The sequence below is a fragment of the Trypanosoma brucei genome, chromosome 9, assembly GCF_000210295.1.
Source record: "Trypanosoma brucei gambiense DAL972 chromosome 9, complete sequence".
Taxonomy (NCBI): Eukaryota; Euglenozoa; class Kinetoplastea; order Trypanosomatida; family Trypanosomatidae; genus Trypanosoma; species Trypanosoma brucei.
In genome coordinates, this window is record NC_026742.1 from 1,044,784 (window position 1) to 1,068,375 (window position 23,592).

General features: G+C 49.3%; 15 protein-coding genes across 15 annotated transcripts; 2 read left to right on the forward strand and 13 right to left on the reverse strand.

Moving 5' to 3' along the window:
* Window positions 1–37: 37 nt before the first annotated feature.
* Window positions 38–874, reverse strand: TbgDal_IX4660 (hypothetical protein, conserved; the record flags this gene model as incomplete). The annotated part of the gene is made up of 1 exon (XM_011778354.1): window positions 38–874. One exon carries the CDS (start codon window positions 872–874, stop codon window positions 38–40), a length of 837 nt encoding a protein of 278 aa, XP_011776656.1.
* A 1,098-nt stretch (window positions 875–1,972) lies between these two features.
* On the reverse strand, window positions 1,973–4,789 carry TbgDal_IX4670 (chloride channel protein, putative; the record flags this gene model as incomplete). The annotated part of the gene is made up of 1 exon (XM_011778355.1): window positions 1,973–4,789. The coding sequence occupies one exon, from the start codon at window positions 4,787–4,789 to the stop codon at window positions 1,973–1,975; it is 2,817 nt and encodes a 938-aa protein (XP_011776657.1).
* Window positions 4,790–5,033: 244 nt separating this feature from the next.
* On the reverse strand, window positions 5,034–5,666 carry TbgDal_IX4680 (hypothetical protein, conserved; the record flags this gene model as incomplete). Its single annotated transcript, XM_011778356.1, has 1 exon — window positions 5,034–5,666. One exon carries the CDS (start codon window positions 5,664–5,666, stop codon window positions 5,034–5,036), a length of 633 nt encoding a protein of 210 aa, XP_011776658.1.
* Window positions 5,667–5,804: 138 nt separating this feature from the next.
* TbgDal_IX4690 (conserved hypothetical protein, unlikely) lies at window positions 5,805–6,065 on the forward strand (the record flags this gene model as incomplete). Its single annotated transcript, XM_011778357.1, has 1 exon — window positions 5,805–6,065. The coding sequence occupies one exon, from the start codon at window positions 5,805–5,807 to the stop codon at window positions 6,063–6,065; it is 261 nt and encodes an 86-aa protein (XP_011776659.1).
* Window positions 6,066–6,712: 647 nt separating this feature from the next.
* TbgDal_IX4700 (hypothetical protein, conserved) lies at window positions 6,713–7,177 on the reverse strand (the record flags this gene model as incomplete). Its single annotated transcript, XM_011778358.1, has 1 exon — window positions 6,713–7,177. The coding sequence occupies one exon, from the start codon at window positions 7,175–7,177 to the stop codon at window positions 6,713–6,715; it is 465 nt and encodes a 154-aa protein (XP_011776660.1).
* Window positions 7,178–7,436: 259 nt separating this feature from the next.
* On the reverse strand, window positions 7,437–7,838 carry TbgDal_IX4710 (hypothetical protein, conserved; the record flags this gene model as incomplete). The annotated part of the gene is made up of 1 exon (XM_011778359.1): window positions 7,437–7,838. The coding sequence occupies one exon, from the start codon at window positions 7,836–7,838 to the stop codon at window positions 7,437–7,439; it is 402 nt and encodes a 133-aa protein (XP_011776661.1).
* Window positions 7,839–8,109: 271 nt separating this feature from the next.
* TbgDal_IX4720 (hypothetical protein, conserved) lies at window positions 8,110–10,605 on the reverse strand (the record flags this gene model as incomplete). Its single annotated transcript, XM_011778360.1, has 1 exon — window positions 8,110–10,605. The coding sequence occupies one exon, from the start codon at window positions 10,603–10,605 to the stop codon at window positions 8,110–8,112; it is 2,496 nt and encodes an 831-aa protein (XP_011776662.1).
* A 613-nt stretch (window positions 10,606–11,218) lies between these two features.
* Window positions 11,219–14,560, reverse strand: TbgDal_IX4730 (hypothetical protein, conserved; the record flags this gene model as incomplete). The annotated part of the gene is made up of 1 exon (XM_011778361.1): window positions 11,219–14,560. One exon carries the CDS (start codon window positions 14,558–14,560, stop codon window positions 11,219–11,221), a length of 3,342 nt encoding a protein of 1,113 aa, XP_011776663.1.
* Window positions 14,561–15,063: 503 nt separating this feature from the next.
* On the forward strand, window positions 15,064–15,390 carry TbgDal_IX4740 (hypothetical protein, unlikely; the record flags this gene model as incomplete). Its single annotated transcript, XM_011778362.1, has 1 exon — window positions 15,064–15,390. The coding sequence occupies one exon, from the start codon at window positions 15,064–15,066 to the stop codon at window positions 15,388–15,390; it is 327 nt and encodes a 108-aa protein (XP_011776664.1).
* A 44-nt stretch (window positions 15,391–15,434) lies between these two features.
* TbgDal_IX4750 (hypothetical protein, conserved) lies at window positions 15,435–15,740 on the reverse strand (the record flags this gene model as incomplete). The annotated part of the gene is made up of 1 exon (XM_011778363.1): window positions 15,435–15,740. The coding sequence occupies one exon, from the start codon at window positions 15,738–15,740 to the stop codon at window positions 15,435–15,437; it is 306 nt and encodes a 101-aa protein (XP_011776665.1).
* Window positions 15,741–15,825: 85 nt separating this feature from the next.
* On the reverse strand, window positions 15,826–16,131 carry TbgDal_IX4760 (hypothetical protein, unlikely; the record flags this gene model as incomplete). Its single annotated transcript, XM_011778364.1, has 1 exon — window positions 15,826–16,131. One exon carries the CDS (start codon window positions 16,129–16,131, stop codon window positions 15,826–15,828), a length of 306 nt encoding a protein of 101 aa, XP_011776666.1.
* Window positions 16,132–18,075: 1,944 nt separating this feature from the next.
* TbgDal_IX4770 (hypothetical protein, conserved) lies at window positions 18,076–19,506 on the reverse strand (the record flags this gene model as incomplete). The annotated part of the gene is made up of 1 exon (XM_011778365.1): window positions 18,076–19,506. One exon carries the CDS (start codon window positions 19,504–19,506, stop codon window positions 18,076–18,078), a length of 1,431 nt encoding a protein of 476 aa, XP_011776667.1.
* Window positions 19,507–19,917: 411 nt separating this feature from the next.
* Window positions 19,918–20,733, reverse strand: TbgDal_IX4780 (cytochrome c oxidase assembly factor, putative; the record flags this gene model as incomplete). The annotated part of the gene is made up of 1 exon (XM_011778366.1): window positions 19,918–20,733. One exon carries the CDS (start codon window positions 20,731–20,733, stop codon window positions 19,918–19,920), a length of 816 nt encoding a protein of 271 aa, XP_011776668.1.
* Window positions 20,734–21,171: 438 nt separating this feature from the next.
* TbgDal_IX4790 (hypothetical protein, conserved) lies at window positions 21,172–22,215 on the reverse strand (the record flags this gene model as incomplete). The annotated part of the gene is made up of 1 exon (XM_011778367.1): window positions 21,172–22,215. The coding sequence occupies one exon, from the start codon at window positions 22,213–22,215 to the stop codon at window positions 21,172–21,174; it is 1,044 nt and encodes a 347-aa protein (XP_011776669.1).
* A 277-nt stretch (window positions 22,216–22,492) lies between these two features.
* On the reverse strand, window positions 22,493–23,290 carry TbgDal_IX4800 (hypothetical protein, conserved; the record flags this gene model as incomplete). Its single annotated transcript, XM_011778368.1, has 1 exon — window positions 22,493–23,290. The coding sequence occupies one exon, from the start codon at window positions 23,288–23,290 to the stop codon at window positions 22,493–22,495; it is 798 nt and encodes a 265-aa protein (XP_011776670.1).
* Window positions 23,291–23,592: the final 302 nt, after the last annotated feature.

Here is a 23,592-nt window from a genome sequence, read left to right on the forward strand (position 1 = left end):
CACAAACAGGCAACACACGCCGTAACCAGCTTTCGCCTTACTCATCATCAAGAAATTTGGATGTTTTGACCGGAACCTTTTCATCCTTGGTGAAGTACGTCACGCCACGACCATTCCGCTGGGTACGGTCCAGGTTCAAATCCGCACCATCGGACTGCAGTAACTCCACTTCACGCCTGGCGCGGTAGCGTCGGGCATCCTCCTTGCTGTACTTTTCAGGATCAAGTCCCTTTTCACGAAACTGTGGAATGAGGTACTTCTCCAGGTATTCCTTCGGCGTCTCCGAGTCTCCACGAGGTCGAAGACGGTGACTGAGGTACTTCAAACAACTTGCCATGGCTCGGCAGCGCTGCGTTGTGCCGTCATCGTCATCGTTGCACTCCTCCGTGCGGGGTCGCTTGGTTGGCTTCTCCTTACCGCTATCGCTGGCACCATCGTCGCCTTTGTGACTGCTACCAGTGCCACTTTCACTGTCTGAGTCTTCCTCGAACTCGTCGTCTTCCTCTTCCTCGCCATTCTCCTCCTCTTCATCTTCATCTCCCTCGCTATCCTCCTCCTCCTCCTCCTCCTCGTCGTCATCATCATCATCATCATCATCATCACCAGTTTTTTCATCATTATCACCTTTATCCCTCCCCGTTTTATCTCCCTTACCGTTATCCTTATTTACGTTATAGAATGAGTCCAACATGTTCGTGATAAATTCCCTGCGCAAGTTGATGTACTCCTCTGGGAAGACAGAGATGTATTTAGATCTCAGCAACTGCAGCACAACGTCAGCCGTGAGTCGTTTGTCCTTTGGGACCCGCTGGCACATGGTATTGACCAGTTCCGTTAGCTTCGCATCTCGTTCTCTAGTCGCAGTGGTGCTCATGATGTTTAAAAGCACGCAGTGCGATGTATGTGTACCGTGTGTAAGAAGCTATGTGTAGTTGTATATTTTTTTTTTACGCACATGAAAAATCGGCCAGTCCCAGAATAATCAGATGTCAACATGGAGAGACACATATATTTGCGTTACGTGTAGACGATGAAGAAAGACAAAGTAAAAAAATAAAATTAATTGAACTCAGAGCAAACTGCCGAGAACGATGTTGAGGAGTTAGTATGTATACTGTTCCACACGCAGTTCCAAGAAAAGTGGAAGAATATGTGCACCCACTAACAAAGCAACTTCACGATGTGTGCGCAAAAAACAATTTCTCGTTCCTCACCCAAATAATCAAAACTACCAACCGAAAGCAAAACAAAAGAAACGCAGCCCTTGGCCAGTTACGGTCCCTTGCAGTGGAAACATCGCTCGCTTCCCAAGAATTTATAATCGGTGCCACAATTGGTGATAGTAACTCCTCACGTGCCCTTTTCATCCCCACGAACGTGGAACCACCGACAGTGTTTTACACTCCCTTCTACTCTACACCTACACCAGAGTTAATTAAGAAAAAGGAAAAAAAAAAGCGTTGTGAAGAGAAGAAAATAAGCGGGTATGAGGGGAAAAAAAAAAGAAACTGTGTGCGTTCCTGGGACTCCACAAAGGATTCGCGAGAAATAGCATTCAGGAATGTTGACATTAAGCACTTTAATCACACGCACTGCTCATGTGTGGGCAACACACTAAGGTAAGCTCACACCTTTTTTTCTTTGAAATTGTCAACACCTCCAGTCCTGTCGGTGTGCTACGTCTGGCGGGAGCCAATGACACTTCAACTGGGTGAGTAATTTTTTTAAAAAAAACCAAAGGGCAAGTCTGCTTACCTCTTCCCTCTCCTTAATCATATGAGTCGAAGGAAATAAGTACAAAGTACCAACCAGCCAATAAATACAACTAAATAGCCGCTCTCTGAAACGTTGCTTGCGGCGACAACATCCCATTACCCATCCCATTCTTTCGACGGGTTGTGAGAGATGCATGCGCACGCACACTCGCCTCATTTCCAATCGGCAAAACGATGAACCAATATGTTGGTTTGCTTTAAGGACAAGAGTTGATCGCAGTGACGGTTGCTTGTCCGTGCTGTTGTGCAACCCTGTCGTGACAGTTGCCGTTAGTGAAAGGACCACGTTGTAGCTCCTCAAACCGTCGATCCAGAACCCTAACGAGAAGATCCTTCCGCGTTATTATACCTACCACGGTATCTCCGTCTACAACCACCATGTGCCGCAGTCCCATCATGCGAAATGTTTGATAGACCATCTCCAGGTTAAAAAAGGGGGGAATCACCCACGGACTACGGTTGACAATTAGCGAAATGTCAAGAACTGGTGGAAAACAGGCATCGTTAATCTGAGAGTACTCAGAACTCCTCTCAGTTGAGCTCACAAAAGCGCTGCCACTTCGGCATTCATCTTCGCTCTCCAATACGGGGGAAGCTGGCTCTAGCCAGTTGGATCCTCCGTTGGCGAGGAAGAGCGATGATTTGTGTGCTATCCACTCTCTCCACGACACGTTGTTTACCTCCACAACTCCCGCTGTGGGTTGCCTAGAGGATGTGCCGTTGCGCTCACGTGATTCCCCAGGCGCAGCCGGCAATTTGCTCAATTGCGGAAGTGAAAGATATATCCGTAGGTCTTCCCGTGTGACCAAGCCCACAAACTTATAGCTCGTGTAATCATCATTGTCCAACTCAGTCATTTCTTCCTCTAGCTGAGGCAGAGGCGCTACTCCCTCACCTCCCTTCACTGCGGCTCCCCTCTTCCTCACAGCTTCCACCACAGGGAAAGCGTGATGAGTTGTCGTCTGCAGGGCTTGCATAACAACAGACGTTTTCTCCCTTTGACGCAAACTTATCACACGTGACGTCATTACATCAGCAGCCGTCAATTGCTCGAATTCCGGCCGCATCAAGCATGCCCTCAAATACGGAACTGAATCAAGCTGTAATACCTGGTGGTAGAGTGGTTCCGCTATGAGGCCAGCTACCGCCTTGGCGATGATGATCGCAACCATGGTGGGAAGTAGGTAATGTAACTCAGATGAAAGCTCCATCATAATCACACATATGGACATTGTCATGCGCGTGATGCCGGCCAGAAACGCCCCGGCACCGATCAGCGCAAACAGACCAGGATCCATCCATGCGAGTGACGCCATGTAACCGCGCTCCACGCCGATGTTCCCCATCCCGACGAAACACACGAACAACCCAAAAAGCCGCCCCAACGCGGCGCCAATGACAAGGCTCGGAACCACCAAGCCACCTGATATAGCCATCCCGTTTGACCAACAGGCAAATATAGTGTAAAGCAGCAGCAACACTAAAAGCTGTACCGGGTGATACTGCCATATTGTCTGACGAGAAAAAAGGTGCCGGATAGTGTCCCTTTCGCTCCCAAGGACAAGTGTCGCGAGGGGTGAAAAGGTGTTATTTTCGCTACATGTTGCCGTAAAGAGACTCGTGGTGTTCTCGGTGCCCCACACCAATACGTCACCCCTGTCTTCCATATCCTGGAACGGTGCGCAGCCCGATAACATGGCGAAGAAATACGATAATAAGCTGTACAGTGTTATTGCAACGACTGGTTCGAGAAACCGTCGAATCGATGATTGACGCATACATCTTCGACGGTACTTAATCAGCACAATGTTCACCTTGGTGAAGAGTGCCGCAAACAAACCACAGACGATGCCAAGGAAAAACGATGGTGCAATTGAATACACATTGAGTGGAATGCTTAAATTGACTTCGAATAAAACAGATACGGCGTTAGAGACCCATCCCAGAAGCCTTTGGTCTTCGATAACCGAGCGGAAGATACTGATGATAGAGAAGCATACCATCGTGGCGAGAAATATTTGCCCGCTCGCACTGTGATCCCAGAAACTCGACACTTCTTCCATCACAAAGAGAAGTCCACCAATAGGTGCTCCAAACGCAGCGCTCACACCGCAAGCAGCGCCCGCCGTGATAAAATCCCTTCGATCCTTGTTGTTTCGAAATGCCTGGAAAAGACTTGTTTGGCAGCGCAGCGCACGGCTCCTCCCTTGAGTCACGCCGGCACCAACGATCGCTCCGAGGTGAATGAGCGGCGCCTCAAGACCAACGGGAAGTCCACCAGCAACACCGCACACACACGATATGCTCTTTACCACAAAGGTGCGAAGGGTCATCACTTTCGGTACGTGTACGCCGTTCAGGTATGCCATCACGTCGGGTATACCACCACCTGCAGCGCCCGGCTCGAAATAAACCACAACACCTGCCGCAATCATAACAAACCAAATCGATGTGCAAAGGTCAATAAAGAGAGCCAGTGTGCACCAGCCGAAACCACCCTTGTTCATCAACCTCACCAGCAGATGCTCACGGTGGTCCTGTATCAGCTCGACTGAGTAAGAGACAATGATGGCTACAACGCCGACGGTAACTGCAATGAAGACGTGTAGAACCCACCTCAACGCCTCGTTGCGATCATGAGATTTGCGCGTTGTAACAGCATCAAATGTCTGCTCGGGGGGCGTTTCACACGCGCCCTGCACTGAATTGGATTCCACACCATTCTTCAGATGTTCTTCTCCTGGTGTCAGTGGGGTTTCTACTGTTACCGCGGCGGCATGAGCAGGATCTGTCGTGGCGTATCTGTTACGTGAAGATGGGGCGCGGGCCCTGACAGACCCTCCGCGAAGATGGTTCATATACATAGTGGGGTACGGTTTATAGTAATCAATGGACTCAAAGCGCGCCTGTCGTTCCGCTTCCTCTTCAGTGGTAGGCTCCAAGCATTGTGAGTAGGGGTTCGCAGCGGTCCAGAATTCATCAACTACGCCTTGGATGGACATGCTGGTATACATCCTCTGACACTAGCCGTCTTCCTTAATTTAAGGTGATTTTAGTTGGAGAAACGAGTAGACATATAATGGATGTACAGCGTCAACATGAAAAGTACTATGTTTCAACCCTGTTGTTTGGGGATGCAGAAAGGGTTAAAGACGAGTGAAAATATCATATTACCTCATCTTCACCGTTTCCAACCACCAGCGCCATGACTAATACATAAACTGACTGACTCCTCCCTCACAAACATGCCCCTTACGTTTATCGGCGCTTTTTCGTCTTACGCTCAACGTACTTGTCTACTGCCCCCTTGCCTCCTTTCTTCTCGAGCTTATCAAACGTTTCTGCGAGAACCTCGCGTTTCAACTGAGACCGTTTCGGAATGAATGCACGCTGCTTCTTCCCGTCCCGCACAGCCGCCGCCTCCCGCTTAATTATGCCCTTTCTCACAGCCTGTCGGCGCGCCCGCACTTCACGGTCTTTGGTTCTTGAGATGTAGAGCTGTGATTCGCGTTTCAGTTGCTGCAGTTCAGCCTTCAAATCCGATGGTGGTCGTAGCATCAGGCGGTTAATCTCGTCACGGTTTTCCTCTTCGAATCTGTCTTCCTCCTCCTCCGACTCTTCGTCTTCCCCAACTTCCTCTCGTTCGTGACGGCGCAAAGCGTATTTCAGGCACTGTATGCAGTGCTTGCGGCGCGACTGCTCCTCCTCTTCTTGCTCTCGAAGGAACTTATAGTTATCCTCGAATTGCTTACGGTCGACTGCACCGTACAAGTCACTAAATCGGGGGTCTACGAACCGATGAGGACGCACCGCCGGGACCCCACTTTGCCGTCGGGGGCGCACACGCGCACTTCGCTCTGGAGGGGGGCCATCCGGATCGTTATAAGGCATGCCAACGCGACACGACCAGCGTGCTTTCGGGTCGCTGCTAATAGCTCTGCCCCTACTTGCGAGGTTGCTTCAGAAGGGAAGAGGAAAGAAACAAACAAAGCGGTAAAGGTAAGGATCGAGAGAATAACAAATGTTTGTATGCGGAGGAAAGGCGACAACGACAGTCCCTCACCTCCAGCGGATGGGCTCACAAGACTAACCGTCAGAGCGGATGCACACGGTAGCGGAGAGGTTGTCACGTGGAACGTAGAGTCGCGGACGAAAGCAGCAGGGCCCACACTACCAAATATGAACTTAGAAACCAATTCCAACTGCGCATGTTACCCTTGCATAATGCAGGGCTACTTCCCTCTTCGTCAAACCCACACACACGTGGGGGACAAGAAAAAAGATAACTGAAGGAAGCAATACGTATTTTCCGTTTTCTTTTTTCAATTTCCCCGATGCTCCTTCGTGTCCAGGTGCGACGTTTCATACACAAGGCGCAGCAGTGATTAAATGGTGAAATAAACTGTCATATAACACTTAAGATCGTGGCTCTCAAATCGACACACCACGTCAACATGAAGCCACTAAAAAAGAGGTGAGAAAAGGAAGAAGGAAAACGAAACCGCTCACCGTTTTCGTGAACCAAGACAAAAAGAAATAATTTACCATGGCTAACTACGTGTCGGTACTGTTATCCTTCCCTCCCCTCACACACACACACACACACGTATTCTTGCATGTGCGTCCATTCACTCCCCACTTGTATATTTAACGCGCTCAACGGCACCTACGCAAATCACCGCATCCCACCATTAAGAGGAAAAACAAAAAAGAAAGGACACAAAAAACGACCCACATACGTCACGAAGACAAAAAGCACCTGCCACCGTACAAGGTTCAACCCTTTGTGTCAATAAAGGTCCAAACAAACAGGGATTTCAAAAGGCAGCTAAAGCAAAAGCAACATTATATATTTATATATATATATATGTATACAACACCGAGAAGCTGGTCACCGTAACACAGTTTATGTAGTAGCCGTGTTTCATAAATAACCTTCACTGATCTTTATATACGGGAAGGTTTACAAAGCAATTCACAACAAACATGAGGAAGCCAAGAACTGTGGTAATCACGCAAGATGTGTAGCGGAGCGGTGTGCCACCAACAGCAATAGCACCCAGGAAAATGTAAAAGAGGCCTCGCCCCGAATATGTTGTGAGGAAGTAGAAGTACCTAAGCCACAAATAAACTCCACGGCGGATGCCCTCAAATCTACGCAACTCTGCCGACAGGCCCAAGAAGGCGAACACCAACATGTATAGTTCCAAGAAGGTGTCAGCAACTGTGTTGTTTCGCACAACGAGGGTTACTAAACTGCTGCTGATTACAAGGGCCATCGCAATTATAGACAAAATAAGGAAGACGAGGGACCAGGCGTCACCCTTCGAATCCACAACCCCTTCCTTTGATTGTTTACTTCCGGCCTCAGCAACACCGGCTGCTGTTTCACCACCTTTCATCCCTTATGTATATACCTGATCACTTAAGAAAACCACAACTCCAGGGGTGAATGGTATGAGAGGGGAGAGAAATGTTGCCATTGGTGTCGCACAACATATACAAGCCCTTACGGTGAAGGGAAGAGAAGGAGAGAAAGAAACAACAAACTGATAACAGAAATAGAAGGCTGGGAAGAGTATCGACCGGCCACCGGAGTATATATGTAGGGATATACGGCAAAAGCCTTTCACTGAGGCTACCACCCCTAGAGAAAATTGCTTACTCACTAACGCCCTCAAACAGCGCGTACACTTCCTTTAGGTGGGACTCTGTGATGTGAGGAAGCACATTATAGAAGGCGAGCATATTCCTCCGGGCGAGTGACGTAAAGCAATGTCGATGTGTAGAATCCAATCCATCAGACGCTTTGCGTAGGGATGTCGATGGTGCTACCATCATCACCTCCTGATACCGATCATCCTCCAGCATGATACGCATTGCGCGGTGCAAATCCTCTTTTGTCAACCGCTGCTTTACACGTTGAACGTCGGAAGGAGTTACGCGCGCTAAGTCATCGGCGGTAACGCGGCGTGCGCGTTCCTCCAACGAGAGTACAGGATGAACTTCCATCGGAGTTGATGCACTAGGCGTGGTCCAAAACCATGACACCATGCTGCACATTAACTATCACAATTCTCGGCCTGTTGCCTCCTTCCTTCACTTCTCTCCTTCTGCCTTAGGGTAAAGACGCGAAGTATGGTAATGAATGAGGATGTGAGGAAAAGTGTTCGGCACTCAAGCTTGAATAGTTGGCTCCTCGCAACATGAGGGCGAGCATCCCGGCGCATGCACAACATGGGCAGAGTATTCCATCCATATGTTCTCAGCCCATTACTATGCTTCACAACCGTGAATTGATTACTGAAACAACTGCAGACGTTCATGAAGAGCTTCACTGCGAACCGCGCGTACGCCAAAACCATTCATCGTCACCGTCAATGGCATCTTCGAGTGAGAAACTAGATTCCTCTGTGTTCCAGCTACTATCAGTCACCCACTCGGAGGTATCAGAAGGCTCATCAGACTCGATCTCCTCTAGTCGCCTTTGTCTGTTTCGCCCCGTTACGGGGTCATCGATTCCAGCAGCACGCAAAGCTTCACGTAGAGCCATGTCTCGTGTGTTATTCCACGGTAAAAAAGTCCGTAGAAAAAGGGCGATATGATTCTGTTGTTGCACCATTTGCAATTCACGACCATCCGTCTCAAACATCATTTCGTATAGAGCAAGCTGCTCCACAGGAGTCCCTACCGTCGGGGGAAGTTCACCATAAAGTGCTCTGAAGCGAAGAAGCATGTCCTGTTCAGATGGTGTCAACGCGCGTTGGCCGACCCGCCAAGCCTCCTCCCGTGCGTCTTCCGCCGTCACCTCATTAGGATCGAGCAGATGTGCAGGAATCGCCGCCATTACTGTGCCCATCAGGTCTTCCTCCCTCAACATTTCGTGTTCCCATGGTGTTGGCACATCAGCGCAGGGATTTGCAGCGCTGACGCTGAGGGACTTTAGGTAAACACCACTTTCCTCGGTAATAACGCGCCGCAGAAAGCCGCTCGGCTCCGCGGCGTTCCACATCTCTGCATTCCTCGCAACCCACAGGGTTGCCACACGGAGTCTTTGCCCACCGTTATTATTCATGTGCCCCTTTACTACCTCTTTCCATGCCGCAGGGGCTACACTAGGCTGAGCCTGGCTTCCTACTTTTTCAACAAGCAAAACAGCGGCGGAGGGGAACCGCCCGATGGCATCAGCCAGCATCACACCAGAAGGTGGGGTGTCGTGGAATGCATGAAGCTCCGCTGGAGAAATATCCCGTATCACTCTTGACAGTTTCCCACCTTTTTGTGTGTGAGTTGCCTCCTCACGCTCCAGAAAGAGTTTTGCAAGAGCAGCGCTAAAGAAGAATCCTGGGAGCGTTGACAAGGACAAGGCCAACTCGTGGTTAGACAAGTTACTACACCCACTGTTCACGCACTCTGCGGTTGGGGGAAGGGTCCTCGAATTAGGGATGCGGCAGGACTCTCGTATCAAAAGGTAGTACACATGAACGAGCCATGCCCATCCTTTCGATCGCAGTGCCAAGTAGTCGAGTAGAAACAGTGACCCAAATGGATCCTTTGGGTCAAGGGAGTACAGTAATTTGCATGTCTCCCATGCTGTCCTCACTGCCGCTTTTCTGAGGGCGTGGTGTATACCACAACGCAGAACTTGAAACAATTGTTTATTCGAGGGTATGCTGAAAGGTACGCAACGCTGCCGCGCCGTTTGACGGAGTGGAAAAGATTGAAGCAACACACCCAGGTGATAAAGGGCAAGATCAATAACCTCCAACGCACGCGGCACGTTTCCCATCGTTTCAAACACGTTACTTACGACGATTAATGTCGGGATGTGGTATGGCGTTTTGCCCAGGCACCCCATAAGACCATCCACTGCATCCACCAGCTTCTCGCACTCTGCGAGGTCTGCATCCGCACGTTGTGACTCTGGGGCAGACACATCAAGATAGTACACTTTTGTTCTATTACTACCGTTTCCAGCGATATCGTCATGGTCATCCATCCCCGGTTTCCTCAGCACTAACTTTGTGCCAAGTCCGTCGTATCGGGGCCAGCAGTAGCGGTTTGGCGTCGACAGAACACTGGAGCGGAAGCGCGGCAGATTATGCATATGCTCCTCAAAAAGTTGGGATGTGGGTCTACTTTCAGGACGACGAGCTGGAGTTCGACCATCCCCAAGGTCTTCTACCGCTGCTGCCCCAAAGCGCCGGATACGTTCCGAGCGGCTGTTGAGCATTTGGGGGTTACACAATGAAAGAAGTCCAAGGAGATCTTCGGATCCTTCTGCGTCACCAGCTCCATTTCGACGGAATGCATTATTCGCCGTATCTTTCTCCCGCTCTCGCAAGGCTGCCTCCAGCAGAAGTTCTTCCTCAAGTTCTTCCTCGCGCCGCCTGGCCTTCTTCCTTTTGTTTTGCCGCTTCTTTTTGCATTGCTCCCTTTGCACAATTTGTTGCTGTTGACTCGTCGCATTAAATGACAGGTCCTTTCCCTCAACCTCCATCGCGTTATCATACTCACTCTTAGGCCTAACCGTGGTCTTCCTCGTTGGTTTCTGTTTCACCAACCCCTGTCGGTCCTCGTCGTTCGTTCCATCGCATTCCAGAGACCGCGGAGATGCACCAGTGATGCTGGTTTCAGCTGCTTTCTTTGGCTGCTGCTCCTGAGGTTGATTATCGCCTGCCGCTCCCGCTGGCGCCTTCCGTTGAGCCTTTGATTTACCGACACTCTTTGGCAGCTTCATAGTTGGCGGATGGTAGTCCTCATCATCGGCGTCAGCGCCTGTTGAGGCCTTCACAATATTCTGCAACCGCCGGATCTGCCGAGTTGACATTAGCAACGTACTGTGGGGGCTACTCACCACCTAAAAACCTTCGCACTTTCATGAAGCACATATCATATTATATGGGAGAAAGGGGTGAAGCAACAAGGGTGGAAAGTGGAGTTAGCCGGCAAAATAATAATAATGGAGCCAGAATGAGCGCATGTGAGTAAGTTCCAAAAGCAAGGGTGTCACACTTTTCTGCAGTCGCACCCTTGCACGACGGAGCGTGAAGGAAACGAATTGCCAAAAGCACTTTTCATAGCATCCTCCTTTTCTTTATTATTTTGGGGAGTGAGGGGTGAGAGCTGGAAGGGAGGCAAAGGGTGGGATAGGCACGCGTGGTTTCTGCCCGGCATCAAATACTATCAGTGATATTAAGAAAACAGAAAGCTCGCATGCAATCCTCGAAACAATATATATATATATATATATATATGCACTTGTTTGTATATGGGTCGTTAAGGTCGGAATGACGCATAGCAGGCTGTATCTAGTGTTCGTTCACTCTTATGGTAAGATGTAATGACGTGCGCAAAACTGTGCACGAACAGTACAATAAATGTAAATAAATGAGAACAACAAAGAAAATAATATTTAACTTAGGTCTTCGTCCAAACGGATACTAATGCCCCCGAGTTAAACGGAGTCTCGGTGGTGCCGCTGGAGAGGCACTGCCATCGAGGACTGGGTTTCCAGAGCGGGAGCGTGACACACCGCTTGTAGAAAGCGGGGAGTTAGACAACGTGTCCGGGCTTCGCTTCTTGTTTCCTGTATTTTCCTTCAGGTAGCCGCTGTCAGTAAATACGGGTGGGGAACGCAGATTGAACCTGGCAATGTTTACACCCCCAACAACAAACTCTGGCGAAGGGGATCCATGGCGTGAGGACCTCCGGCTCGGTGTGCAAAAAGAGTGTGCGCGTCTTCTGGCCCTTGCAGAGGTGCTACAGTCGTCAGAACCCTGATGGGGCCGCCTTCGCGTAACGGAATGTTCTGCTGCCTCCCATGCAAGTTGCTCGGCAACACGAAATTTGTCCAACTCACAGTCGGTGGTGGCCGCAACTAACGAAGAGTACGCAATGGTGCCAGCATGTGACCCCACTGAAACGGCTTCTCTCATTCTTGTAAGTTCAAGCACGGTTCGTTGTGACATCGATACCACCATTCGGCGGAGTTTGTTAGTATCTATATCGCTGCCTGAGGAGGTTGCGTTGCAATTGCTCCCCAACTCAGGCACCGGAGCAAAAGTTTGCCGTCTCTGCACCACTAAACTGTCGCAGTTTTTGTCCGAATCCTGCATAGTCTCATCACTTATCCCCCGATTGATGTTAAAGAGGGTTTCAAGCACTGTTCTTTCTGTCCACCTCTGCTGTTCAGCCTCGCTTCGGGCTTCCGAAAGTGAGCGTCTTAGCTGGTCAATCTCTTTCTGCAACTGTTTGTTTTGACTACTGATCCTTTGAATGGATGCCTCAGCCTCTGCACGCTCCCTGGCGTGCTGTGCAGCATCAGATTTCTGTATCTGACGCAACTCCTCTGCCAGGGATGTTAATTTCTTGAGCTGTTGTTGATGTGTCACCTGCGTGACACTCCCTTCCCGTTGCCGACACGCTCTGAGGCTCTGTAGTTGCTGCTGCACGACTTTTATTTTGGATGTCATCGCGCTATTTTCACTTCGTAGGTTTTGACACTCTTCTTCGGCTAGTTTCAACTTCTTAGTGTACTGCGCCAATCTGGCCAATTGCTTCTTACTCTCCCGTTCGTTTTCTTCTTCCTGACGATGTTGGGCCCCCAACACTGCGGTGAGCCGCTCCTGAAGTTCATGAAACTCCCTCCCGCTGGCCTCCTTTCGCCTGTGCACCTCGGCACACTCTTTCGTAATCAAATCAAGTTGCATTTGCAGAGCGTCACGCTCACGACGAAGTCTTTCAACCTCCTCTAAAAGACCTTTCTGCTGCACCGCCTCCCCGCGTTGTGAAGAGCGCAGCTCCTCCACTTCCCGCCTTAAACGCTCGATTTCAAGCTCACGCTTCGCATATTCGTCAGCAAATCGTTGTTGTTGCTTATTTGCCTTTTCCAGCTCCACTTCACGGAGAGCCAACGCGTCACGATACCGCGATACATCCAATTCAGCGCTCTGCGCCAGCTGTGCCTCGAACCGCCGTAGTTGATGCCGCTGCTCCTTCTGTTTCTGTAAGAAAAGCCTCCGCAGAGCCTCTACCAGCCTCTCACACCTCTGTCGGCGCTGCTGAAGCCGCTTGCATATGGCACCTTCTTCTTCAGGTGTTTGACGATCCTTCTGTCGGTTCATTATGCTCGTTACTTCCCTTCCAGCTCCCAGAGATTCAAGCAGCAACTTGTCGCCAGGCGCACTATCAAAAAACTCCCCGCGAACGCTAGGTCTCGGGATGGTGCTTCCTTTGCTCCCACCAACTGTATTATTTCCACATGGATCCCCTCCCGCAGCGGTGTTGGCGCCACTGCCTACGAATAGCAACCCCAACTCATCCCTCATCCCTGCTGGGAACAACTCACCACGTAAGTTGTGAAGAGACGAGCATTCATGCCCGACGCCGTCGCCTGTTTCTTCCTTTGCCCGTACATTAGAGGACGCAGTGCCATAGGCTTGCAAACACAGTTCCAACTCACGACGTATCCGTTCAAAGCTGTCGCTCGCCTCGCGCACGGCGTGGCGCAGTGATTTGGTTATTCGCTCAGACTTCGCCTGTTCCCCCTCCAGCATATAAACGCGATGCATTCTACGACGAACTTCGTCACACTGCTTCTGGAGAGCATCCTCCAGCGACTGAATGCGCGACTCAAACTCAAAACGTTTGGTTTGGGTAAAATCTGCAGGGCAAGCAGGTACCTCCCTTCCATCCCGCAATTTCTCCTGCGGTTGAGCCTTCATTCCGCCATGTACCTGGGTCGCTTCCACGGGCTTTTCCCTTGCAGATTCTACTTCGATACAACGCTGCCGCCATACTAACTGTTCCTTTTTGCACGCCTCCAGCTGCATTATCAACTTCGCCTTCTCACTCTCCACCTGCTCCACAGCATCTCGCAAGTCACTTAATTCAGCCAAATCGAGCTGCTCCCGTGACTCTGCGGTATCCTCACGAGATTCTTTAAAACTCTCCGCATCGCGCTGCCGCAGCAGATACTCCATTTTCTTCTGAAGGGTGTCGCGCTCGGCAGTCACCGCAGTAGTTTCCCTCAACAGTTTCTCGTAACGCTCACTTTGGGCCTTGATCTCACAACCCACCTCCTGTAACATCGCCTCCTCCTCCGCATTGCGCGTCCTTTCATAAGACTTTAGCGCCTCCACTATGCGTTGCTGCACCTCTGCCTCCGAGAAGAGCCGCTGTTTCATTGACACCTTCTCACCAGCACCACAAACTGGCGCGTAAGCACTCAGAGCCTCCTCCTCCTCCTCCTTATCATCATCCTCATCATCAATGTCCCCCTCCGAAGAAGAGACTTCGCCATTTATAATTGTGGAGGGCTGCCGCGAGCCTTTCGAAACTGTGACTCTACTCCTGGAATCAAGACAGCGCATTTTCCTCCTGCTATTACTCGTAAACAGGCTCTTCCTGACACTAACGTCACTCTTTACTTTAACAGCTGACGGGGAAAGGAAAAGTAATGTGCTAGGCTCTTCCGCAGGCACATTGCCTTTTCTCAATGACACGGAGCACTGTTGCTGCTGTGGTGGTTCAGTGAGGCGGTAGGGCACTGACCGCAGCGGTTTCGCAGGGCCGAGTGGAGCAGCTGTGTTTGTTACAGTGAACTTCGGAGAATGGATAACATCAAGCGTCGCGGGCCTACTCTGCCTGAGCAATTCGGGAGACGCCGTTTCCGCCAATACCTCAAGCGCAGAGCGGACCACGCGTTTTCCGGAGCTCGCGTCACCCCCTCCACACACGTCTTCATCTTTTGTACACCTGTTTGGTGTTTTGAAACCCTCCATCTATGAAGTAAAATAAGCAGTCTATGTACCGAAGCACCCTCTGTTGTGAGGACCACAACACTCAGTGGTGATCCTGTCCACCTACCTACCTACCAATCTTTTCTTTCCTCCCCAACCCTATTTCGGGCAGGCGAAAAGTCACCTGCTTTCGAAAGGAAGTTAGAAGAACCCACAGTCCAAGAGAAAACGCATATCCAAGATGAACGTGAAGAAGAACGTTCCGAGTGGGTGGGGCATGTGAATATGTTCGTGCAAATACGGCAACAGTGAATCTCAACAGTAACTTAAATAAGAGAAACTAAGTAAGTTTATATACACAAATGACGACGTACCGAGTACAGACAAAAAAGTGTTGCAGTGGCAGCAATGGATGCGTAAATGGACGCGGAAAACTCAATAAACCCAACGGCACCCCTCACACACAATCCAATAATATCTAAGATGCATGCAAGCGTAACGGACATAAACCTCCAACAAACTTAAGGGTTTAATATCCCATCATCATGATTGTTAACTCTCACGTAAACACAAATCCTCGTTTCAACCCTCCCTCGGAATCTTCTCCAAACAGCGACGCCTTGCCCCTGTTTTATGTTCTCATACCTGCAACCAGAATCTGCCTCAATTTTTGTAGAGACCCTTACGACGGAAAGAAAAGTGCTGACAGTCCCGTGTCAGTCACAAACAGTAGCGAAATCCAAACATTGGCGCCACCGAATTGGAGGAAAGGCAAGCAATCGGTAAGGATTGAAAGTGAGGGACGAATAATAAACAAGCGAACTATAACCAACACAAAAGGAAGAGGATGTTATGGGTGTAACAAATCGTAATGATATTAACTCCCATTGAAGTCCCCTTCCCCCTCCTGCTCCTCTTAGCACCTCTGGCCACCCTTTTCATGCCCTACGAGTTTCAGCAGCTTTTCCAACTCCTCTTTCTCCTCCTCCAGAAACTGTGATCGTAACTTCATTTCCTCCTTGACGACCTCCTGCCGAACCTCCTCGCATTTGCGCTGATGTTGAAGCCACTCCTTCTTAAATTGCGACACGTACGCGAGTTGGTCGTCTATCTCACGAATCATGTTGTCAATGACACGTAACGTCCCCTTCGCTTGTCGCCGTTGTACCTCCATGCGAACAATGCGCTCTGTGCGAATTTGCTGCTGCAGTGCTGGGTCCATTCTCTAACTTCAGTCCTTTCCAAAAGTGTTTATTTACTTGTAGCTCCCTCCGTCCCTCCTGCTTTTTTTTGTACCTTCCTTCAAACTAATTTGTTTCTAAACTTTCGTCCAGATTTTCGATCTGAGCTAGTACCCCAGCGCATAACACAAAGAAAACAAAAAAGAAAAAAATAAGCGGGGGAAAGGGGAAGCGAACAGGAATAGGGAGAAACAGGGCGAAAAAAAAAACGAAGAACAAAGACACACACACACACACGAATAAAAAAAATTCAAACGCAGTAAACAAAAAAAAAACGTACACTGCCACGGCGAACAAAAAATCATCTTTTTTTGAAAACACTACGATCGGATAGCACCGGGAAGAAGAGAGAAAGAAAAAAGAATCCCTCATGTGGTGTGGTGGATGAAAAAAATGAAGAGATTACACGAAGGTAACCACACCACCGGCACAAAACAACACGGACGAGTAAACGTTTCTGGCACTGTCCAGTGTGTCAATGAGAAAGTTAAGAAGGACGGTGGTAACAATAGTTTAAAAAAAAAAATTAACCCTAAGCAGCGCCTCAGTCGGGAGGGCCGCACTAGAAGGGAAACGCACACAATAAGCGAATGCGCAACCTAAATACAAAAAGCAACCATTAAAAAAAAAATGCGAAACACAAAATTACGAAAAAAAAACATAAATATATATACGCGTGTATGTATAACAGAATGCGCAAAGGTATAAATATAAATATAAATATATATTTATGTTCGCTTAAAGCCGTACTTGTACCAAGCAACACAAATCCTTTTAACTTCCTCACCAACGTACACGGGTCTAACATGCAACAACACCCTCTATTTTCTCTTTACACTACATCCAGTGGTTCCTCTCCACCAGAATGAGAAAAGGTGTCTACTTACAACATTATAGAGTAGATCGTACTGTACTTAAGTTTTGCCTAACGCTCACAAAAAAGGGGGGAGAGCGCCTTATCTGCCTGCAACACCTCCCCCTCCCCCGGTCCCTCCACACTTACACACATGTGCTTTAATTACCGCAACGATTACTCCCCTACGGGGGCTCCCAGTGATGGTAACACCGGTAAATCTCGCTTAACACCCTTGCTTGGTAGCAGTCCCCTCCAACTCTCTAGCGCTGGGAGCGATGTTGCGTTCTGCTTGCCTCCGCAGCCGGCGGCGCTGTCATCTCTCAGTGCCGTGGCTTGGGGAGCAAGCGGAGGAAGGCGGAAGGGTCGCGACATCGTAGAATCCTCTGCGTCACACGTACACATGTGCCTTGTCACGGGGCTCGCGGACAAGAGAAGCACTTAAACAACTGTCTATGCCTATTGCGGATTTACACGTAAAAACACACATTTGTTAGGAGAGGAGCAATAAAAAGATTACACAAGCAAACTGACGTCTCACGGCCATGAAGATGTATCAATGTAGCGCAAGAACAATGTTCACGGGGCGCGCAAATAAAGAAAGAAAGAAACAGTAATACACTCAATGCGTGTCGTCCCGGCTGCTGGTGAGCCATTTCCAGCACAACACCCCTCCAACACCCGAAGGATAAGCAAAGTCGTTCGCAGCACTACTCAAGATACGATCTACTCCAGTCTAACCACTGAAAATGGAACAACTGTGGTACGTGCTTCACAAGAAGAAAAAGAAGCTCCAGTTGCGGCGCTGCGCATGAAGGACTCACATCCATTCACCTTCCCATGAGAATAAGTTAAATACACTGGAACATGAACAGACAAATAAAAAGACAAAACTGAACAGCGGTGTATAGACATATACATTAACTTATTACCCTCAGCTACTTTCTCTTTTCCTTCTTTTTCTTTTTTTTTTTGGGGGGGGGGGGTTAAGTATTTTTTGTCAACAGCCCAGAAAGCACGTTTTGACAACACTTCGGTACGTTTCCCACTCCAATTCGCTATTTTTCCATTTGCTTTCTGCCCAAAACAACAGATTTGTACAAACAACGAGTTACAAAGATGAAAAATGTCCCAAAGGGAAGAGAATGAAGGTACTTCTCTTTTTTTTTTCCTGCCCTCTTCCTTCGATACACCACGGTTTCCCCAGCGCTTTCACATGTCGACGCCACACAACAAATAAAAGGAAAAAGTCCTTCACCATAGTGTGCAGTTCAAACAGCACACATAGACAAACGAAGATTGCTGATATCGCACTCCCTCCTTTTCCATCACCTTTAACGAAAGTACAACTAATATGCCGAACGAAAGCCCACACATGCTTCCCACTCTCGCTGCAGAACCGAAGACAGAGGGAGGGAAACGGGGGAAGGCAGGAATGCGCTCCGTTACGTTGACCCAAGAATTCAAACCCGGTCCCAGATAACTCGATCTTTCCTGCTTTTCTGCGGCGATGTCGAACCAAGCACTTCATCTGTTGACATTAGGACCCTTTTCACCTCACGGTTACCGCCAATGGCGTAGGGATCGTCGTGAGTCTCAGCAAGTTCATTACAGGGGTCCACACAGTCATCCGAACTCGAGTCTGAAGAACCGCTACTGGTGCTGTCCGTTCCGTCGTCACAATATTCCTGATTACTGTGTTCAACTTCCCATGAACCTATCCCGGTAGAAGCGGTCCCGCGTGACAGCGTCTGTCGCAAACCGAGGATAGAACGCTGCTGCTCCGCAATCTGCGCGGTACACCGTGCCATCTGGTCCAGGACACGGTACCGCTCCTCTGCCCATTGCTCTTCCAGCTCGCGCTTTTCCCGGCGCTCCTGCTCCAGCTGTTGCTCAAGTGATGCCTTGTCACGGAAAAGCATATCAATTTGCTTCCCTTGCCGCAACATATCACCAAAGAGAGCACTGTTCTTTGCGTAAGCCGCTTTCAGCAGTGCGTCGAGTTGGAAAACTTGAAGTTGCTCACTCTCCCCCTTCAAGGCTGTTATATCCTTCAGAAGACTTTCAAGACCCGCTATCTTGGTCTTCTGTTGCTCCATCAGAGAGTTGTGTTTTTCGGCGTTCTCGCGCAGCTGCAGCTCATACTGCTCCTTGGCACTTTTCTCCAGCTTGGTTTCCTCCAATGCACGGTTTTGAACGGCCATCATTCGCGCTCGGTTGTCGGACATTTCGCATTTCAGCTGCCGTATTAGTCGCTTATTCTCCTCGTTACGAGTGGAGAGGGCCACCACCTCGATAATCTTTTCTTGTAGTTCCCTGTAAGTTTCCACCTGTCGCGCCGACATCTCCTCGTAAAGAGTCTTCTGATGCTCATACATCTTGACGTAGCGGCGCCGCTCACGCTCAACACGCTCGTATTCGCTACGGGGCACGGTGGATAAGTCCACTTCCGAATTGAATTCTCCTCCTGACGCGGAAGGGTCATGCTCACCGTGGCATGACTGATGAGCAACGTCTAGCCCCAATCGACCCACGGGGCCCGCAACCGGCTCACGCTCGCAGTGAGCCGGGGTGTCCGTTGTTCTAAGGGGACACCGCGGTGCGGGGGATTTCCCCTGCGAGCGATGATGGGCGTTAATGTTCAGCACCTCCGATAGCGGACCACTCTCTTCACGCAAAGCATTAGAAAGATTCCCCCTTCCAACCATTCGCTCGTGTCTAAGGAGCACTCGGCTGGGCGAGTCGGTACGACCAGGAACCGGCGGCGACACACCAAAACAAGTGATGGGCTCAGAGGCCACCAAACCCACCGCACGACGTCCAAAATCGTCCGCGCCGTTTTCCGATTGGACTGCTTCGGGCGTATTATTGCCAGTTAAAGTACGTACAACCATGTGGAAGGTGACTTGCGTGTGGATTCGTGAAAAGAGGTGAACGCTTATCAGCGTGAACTACGGGAGTACCCTTTTCCTCCTTGGTGCATGGACGAGGTAGCAAAAAGTGGAAGTAAATATTTATGAATATGCATGTGCATGGTTAAAGTCATTTGACTGTTTAACAAGAGGCGCCACAGGTATATTTTAAATATACATCATCACGTAAGGCACCCAAAATTCCTACGCTCAAAAGCGCGGCAAACAAAAGGAAAAAGCTAAAGGGACAACAAACAGACATGTAGGAAGAGATAAACGTGACGCGTAAACACCCATACGTAATATGCGTATGATAATGATGAACAGTTGCATCCATTAATATACTACAGTGTCGATAAAGTTTCTCAGATCGAACGTGAATAACACCTAGCCTCACCAGTTTGTCCACTCCGGATCTCGTTCCAGCTGATCCATGTAACCCAAGACACGCTCGGTTATTTCATTCTCGTCATAGCGGCTCCCAAAGAAGTCCACAAACCGGCCCTTAGGGTCGAAGAGAAATATGGCGATGCTATGGTCAATGAGGTAGTCATTCTGCTCTGCAGCCTCCTCGCTCGGAAGCGAGTAGTAAATACGGTAAGATTTGCAGGCATCGCTCACCTGCTTTGGGGTCCCTACAAGTCCAACAAAGCTCTCATGAAAGACACTGAGGTATTCTGCAATCGCCTCCAGGGAATCCCGCCTCGGGTCACAAGAAACGAATAGCGGCACGATTTTCTGATTAGGGCGCTTCGTTCGCACAGCATCGATAACTTTAGACATGCGATTCAATTCAACAGGGCATATTTCTGGGCAGTGTGTAAAGCCAAAGTAAAAGAATGCCCAGGATCCCAAGAACTCCGCTTGGGAGACAGGTTCGCCATCTGTATTCACAAGAACAAACGGCCCACCGAGGGCCGGGCGCCCTCGCGTTTCAACGCTAACTCTTGCACTTCCTTGAGAACCAAAGTACCGTTTCTTCGCTTTCTCAGACCCGTACCACAACGTGGCTGCGCACAATACGGTCATACCCGCAAAGACGGAGTACTTACGAAGGGCCTCCCGGTCCTTCTCGATTTCCTTCTCGTCGTCTACACTTGTTCGTGCACCTGAGCCGAGGCGATGTGGCGCGCACAACACCGTCGGCATCAGTTCTGCCCTCCAATGGGACGCAGAGCCGCACAAAACATTTCCTGATACCCGCCGCATTCAATGCTCAAAATCACTTCAAGTGGGTGAACCCTTGCCCTTACTTCCATACTACAATAAGTTGGTTAAGTAAAAAGGCTTAAAGAGAGGAAATGAGCCACAAGGTGCAGCTGACGGATCAGGAATAGCAAAACACATCAACAGATGAATAATGCAAAAACACACACACACACACATGTGTATATATACGTATACGCACATGAAAGCACACAACGGCGTGAGCGACCACGTAGGCAACCCAAACCAATGGACTCAATAGTTCATGTCGTTCAACTAGCCGCACAGTACGTTAACAAGAACAGGAAAAGTACATAAAAAGAATATATTGCCAAAAATAAAAAACAATTCAAAACAAACACTAATTTTTTTTTTTACTCTTTAGTCCAGCATACAATACCCTTGATGTTCTCGTAGAAAGGTGGTGACGAGACAAAAGGTTCAATCATCTCTATCAATAGAAAGGGCGGACCCGCTGCTTTCATTATCATCGCCATCATCACATCGTTCCCCACTAAGGAATTCATGGCGTCGCACTTCGTGCGAGTCCGGTGCGCGCGGCGACGTGGGAGCCCCTCCGAAATTTCCTGAAGAAACACCAGTGGATTTGCGTTGTAAGGGAACACTACAGGAACGAGCCACTGGTTTATCCTCGAGGGCAAGATGAGGTGAGTTTCCCTCGTAAGTCCTTCGGCTTTCATAAAAACCGACAGCCTTGAAGTTCCCCATACGGACGCGCGTCAGGGTGTGGGGCCGTGGAGCCACGACTGTTGCACGCAAGGCAACAAACTTCTGGCGTGCCCTCTCAAGTCGTTTGTCGCGTTTCTCCTCAATAATGCGAAGCCGCTCTTCTATCGTAAGTCGCTTATACCTGGACGGCTCGGGGGTGCTGGCTCTATCCTCATCTGCAAATGCTTCTTCTTCCACACATTGAACCACACCCGATCTAAGCGAACTGCAAACAGGTCCACTTCCATTGCAACCATAATCACTAATTCTCTCTAACGAAGGACTACTGCTCGTTCCGTCACTGCCCGACACGCTTCCTGCATCAGTGTTCAACCTGGGTGTCGTTACCATGTTTTGCTCGTCCCTACTATTCATGTCCCTCTCAGTGGGTTTTCTACCTGCAACACGCAACCGAATTCCGTTTCCAAGTTTTGTTTGAGTGCGCCGCCTGGCCTCAACAGGGGGCGGTTGGGTGACGTCTCCAGGCAGTGAAAAGGCTCCGCGCGCGCCACTATGTTTTGTATGAGGTGCATATACGCGGGAATTATTGGAAAGACCTGAACTGTGCGACCTGGACACCGACGTTCTGACATCTGAGCAGCGAGGTGCCACGCCTTTAGAATTCGTCCTGGATTTGTTCACTGTGGAAACAAATGTCGCCTCCACCTCGCCTCGAGCCCTTTCTGCGTTGGAAGTCCATGCAGTCCTGCAGCGGTGTTGAGGTGGCAATTCGAATTCCTTAAATGACCCCTCCATTCTGCACGGGTTCCTTGGAATCTACCCCACAACCTCCCAACAAAACAACAACAAAGGAGGAATGAGTGGGTGAAAAAGCTGTATCCACGTTTGATGGTTTAAAAAAAAAAAACAGGCATACACACCACGATCAGAGGGAGTTGAGAAGGTTTTTTTTCTTTAACCCCTTCCGTCACTTCACTATGCCACACAACCAACAATGACCCGGCCCTCAGCAAAAAAAAAAAAACAACAACAACAAAAATCGCCTCACAGCAAGCGAAGTTGTACAATGGGCCTAAGAATCATTCCTCTGATATCTGGGACTTTCTCGGAGTCTCCGAGCCGCCTCCAACATCCCTGAAGATATTTCACTTTGCTCCAGCCGTGCGCGTCGCTCCTCACGCGTGAGATCTGATGTGAGCTTCCCATCAGCATTCACCATAATCCCTGACACCTCGTCACGGTACGAGTAACCTTTGGGACCATCATACACCGCTTCTGGTGCATTGGGAACATACTCTGGCGCGAACTCCCGTTTGTAGTACCGCTGGCGATTGAGCTCAATATTATCTAATATATCGTTGCTTCGGCTTGTTTCGCCCATTCGACCAAACATCACGGCAGTGCAGGTAGCCACGATGATTGTACCACGCCATTTTATCCACACAGAACGGAACGGTCCATCCTCACCGTAGCGAGCGAGCAAACTGGCATCTTCGATACCCATCCACCAGGCCTTGAGCCGCGTGAACGGACTAATGAAGCGCCGTCGCCTACCCACTTGCCAGAACCTCAGCACTGACATGGGACTTCTTTTGCATAGCGCCCGCAAAGAGTTAGAGGAGGGGAAAAAGGGAAGTGCAGTACATCTGTAGCACCGGATGCCACTGGAAGGTACAGAGAAGGTAAGGACCTTCCGAGAGGTTTCGGTGCCGCGGCACGGAATCAACTTCGCGGCCCAAAATTTCCGTTTGCAAATGAAGCCTCCAAACAACAACAAAGATGAGAAAGAGCCACATAGTAACCAGTTAGACACCGACACATCCAACCCCCTCCCTGAAAAAAAGAAAAAAACATTGCAACCAGCACGCATTTAAAGGAAAGAAAAAAAGCAAAGGAAAAACATTGAGATGAAGACGCATCTCGCATTTCCCGCTCACGTTAAATACACAAACATTTCCCTTTTCCTCCACCGTTATTCCGTTCGCGTTTACATATTCAATTACATTTTCTTCCATATTATTCTCTGTACAGCTGAGGGGTGGAGAAAGGAAGCACACACACACACACACACCCGCAGTCTCTACTAATTAGTTGGTGTAAAGTGAAAGATAACAACACTGGTGATAATTATGGGGGTCACTCCTGTCAATAGATGCGCCACCTTCTCATACA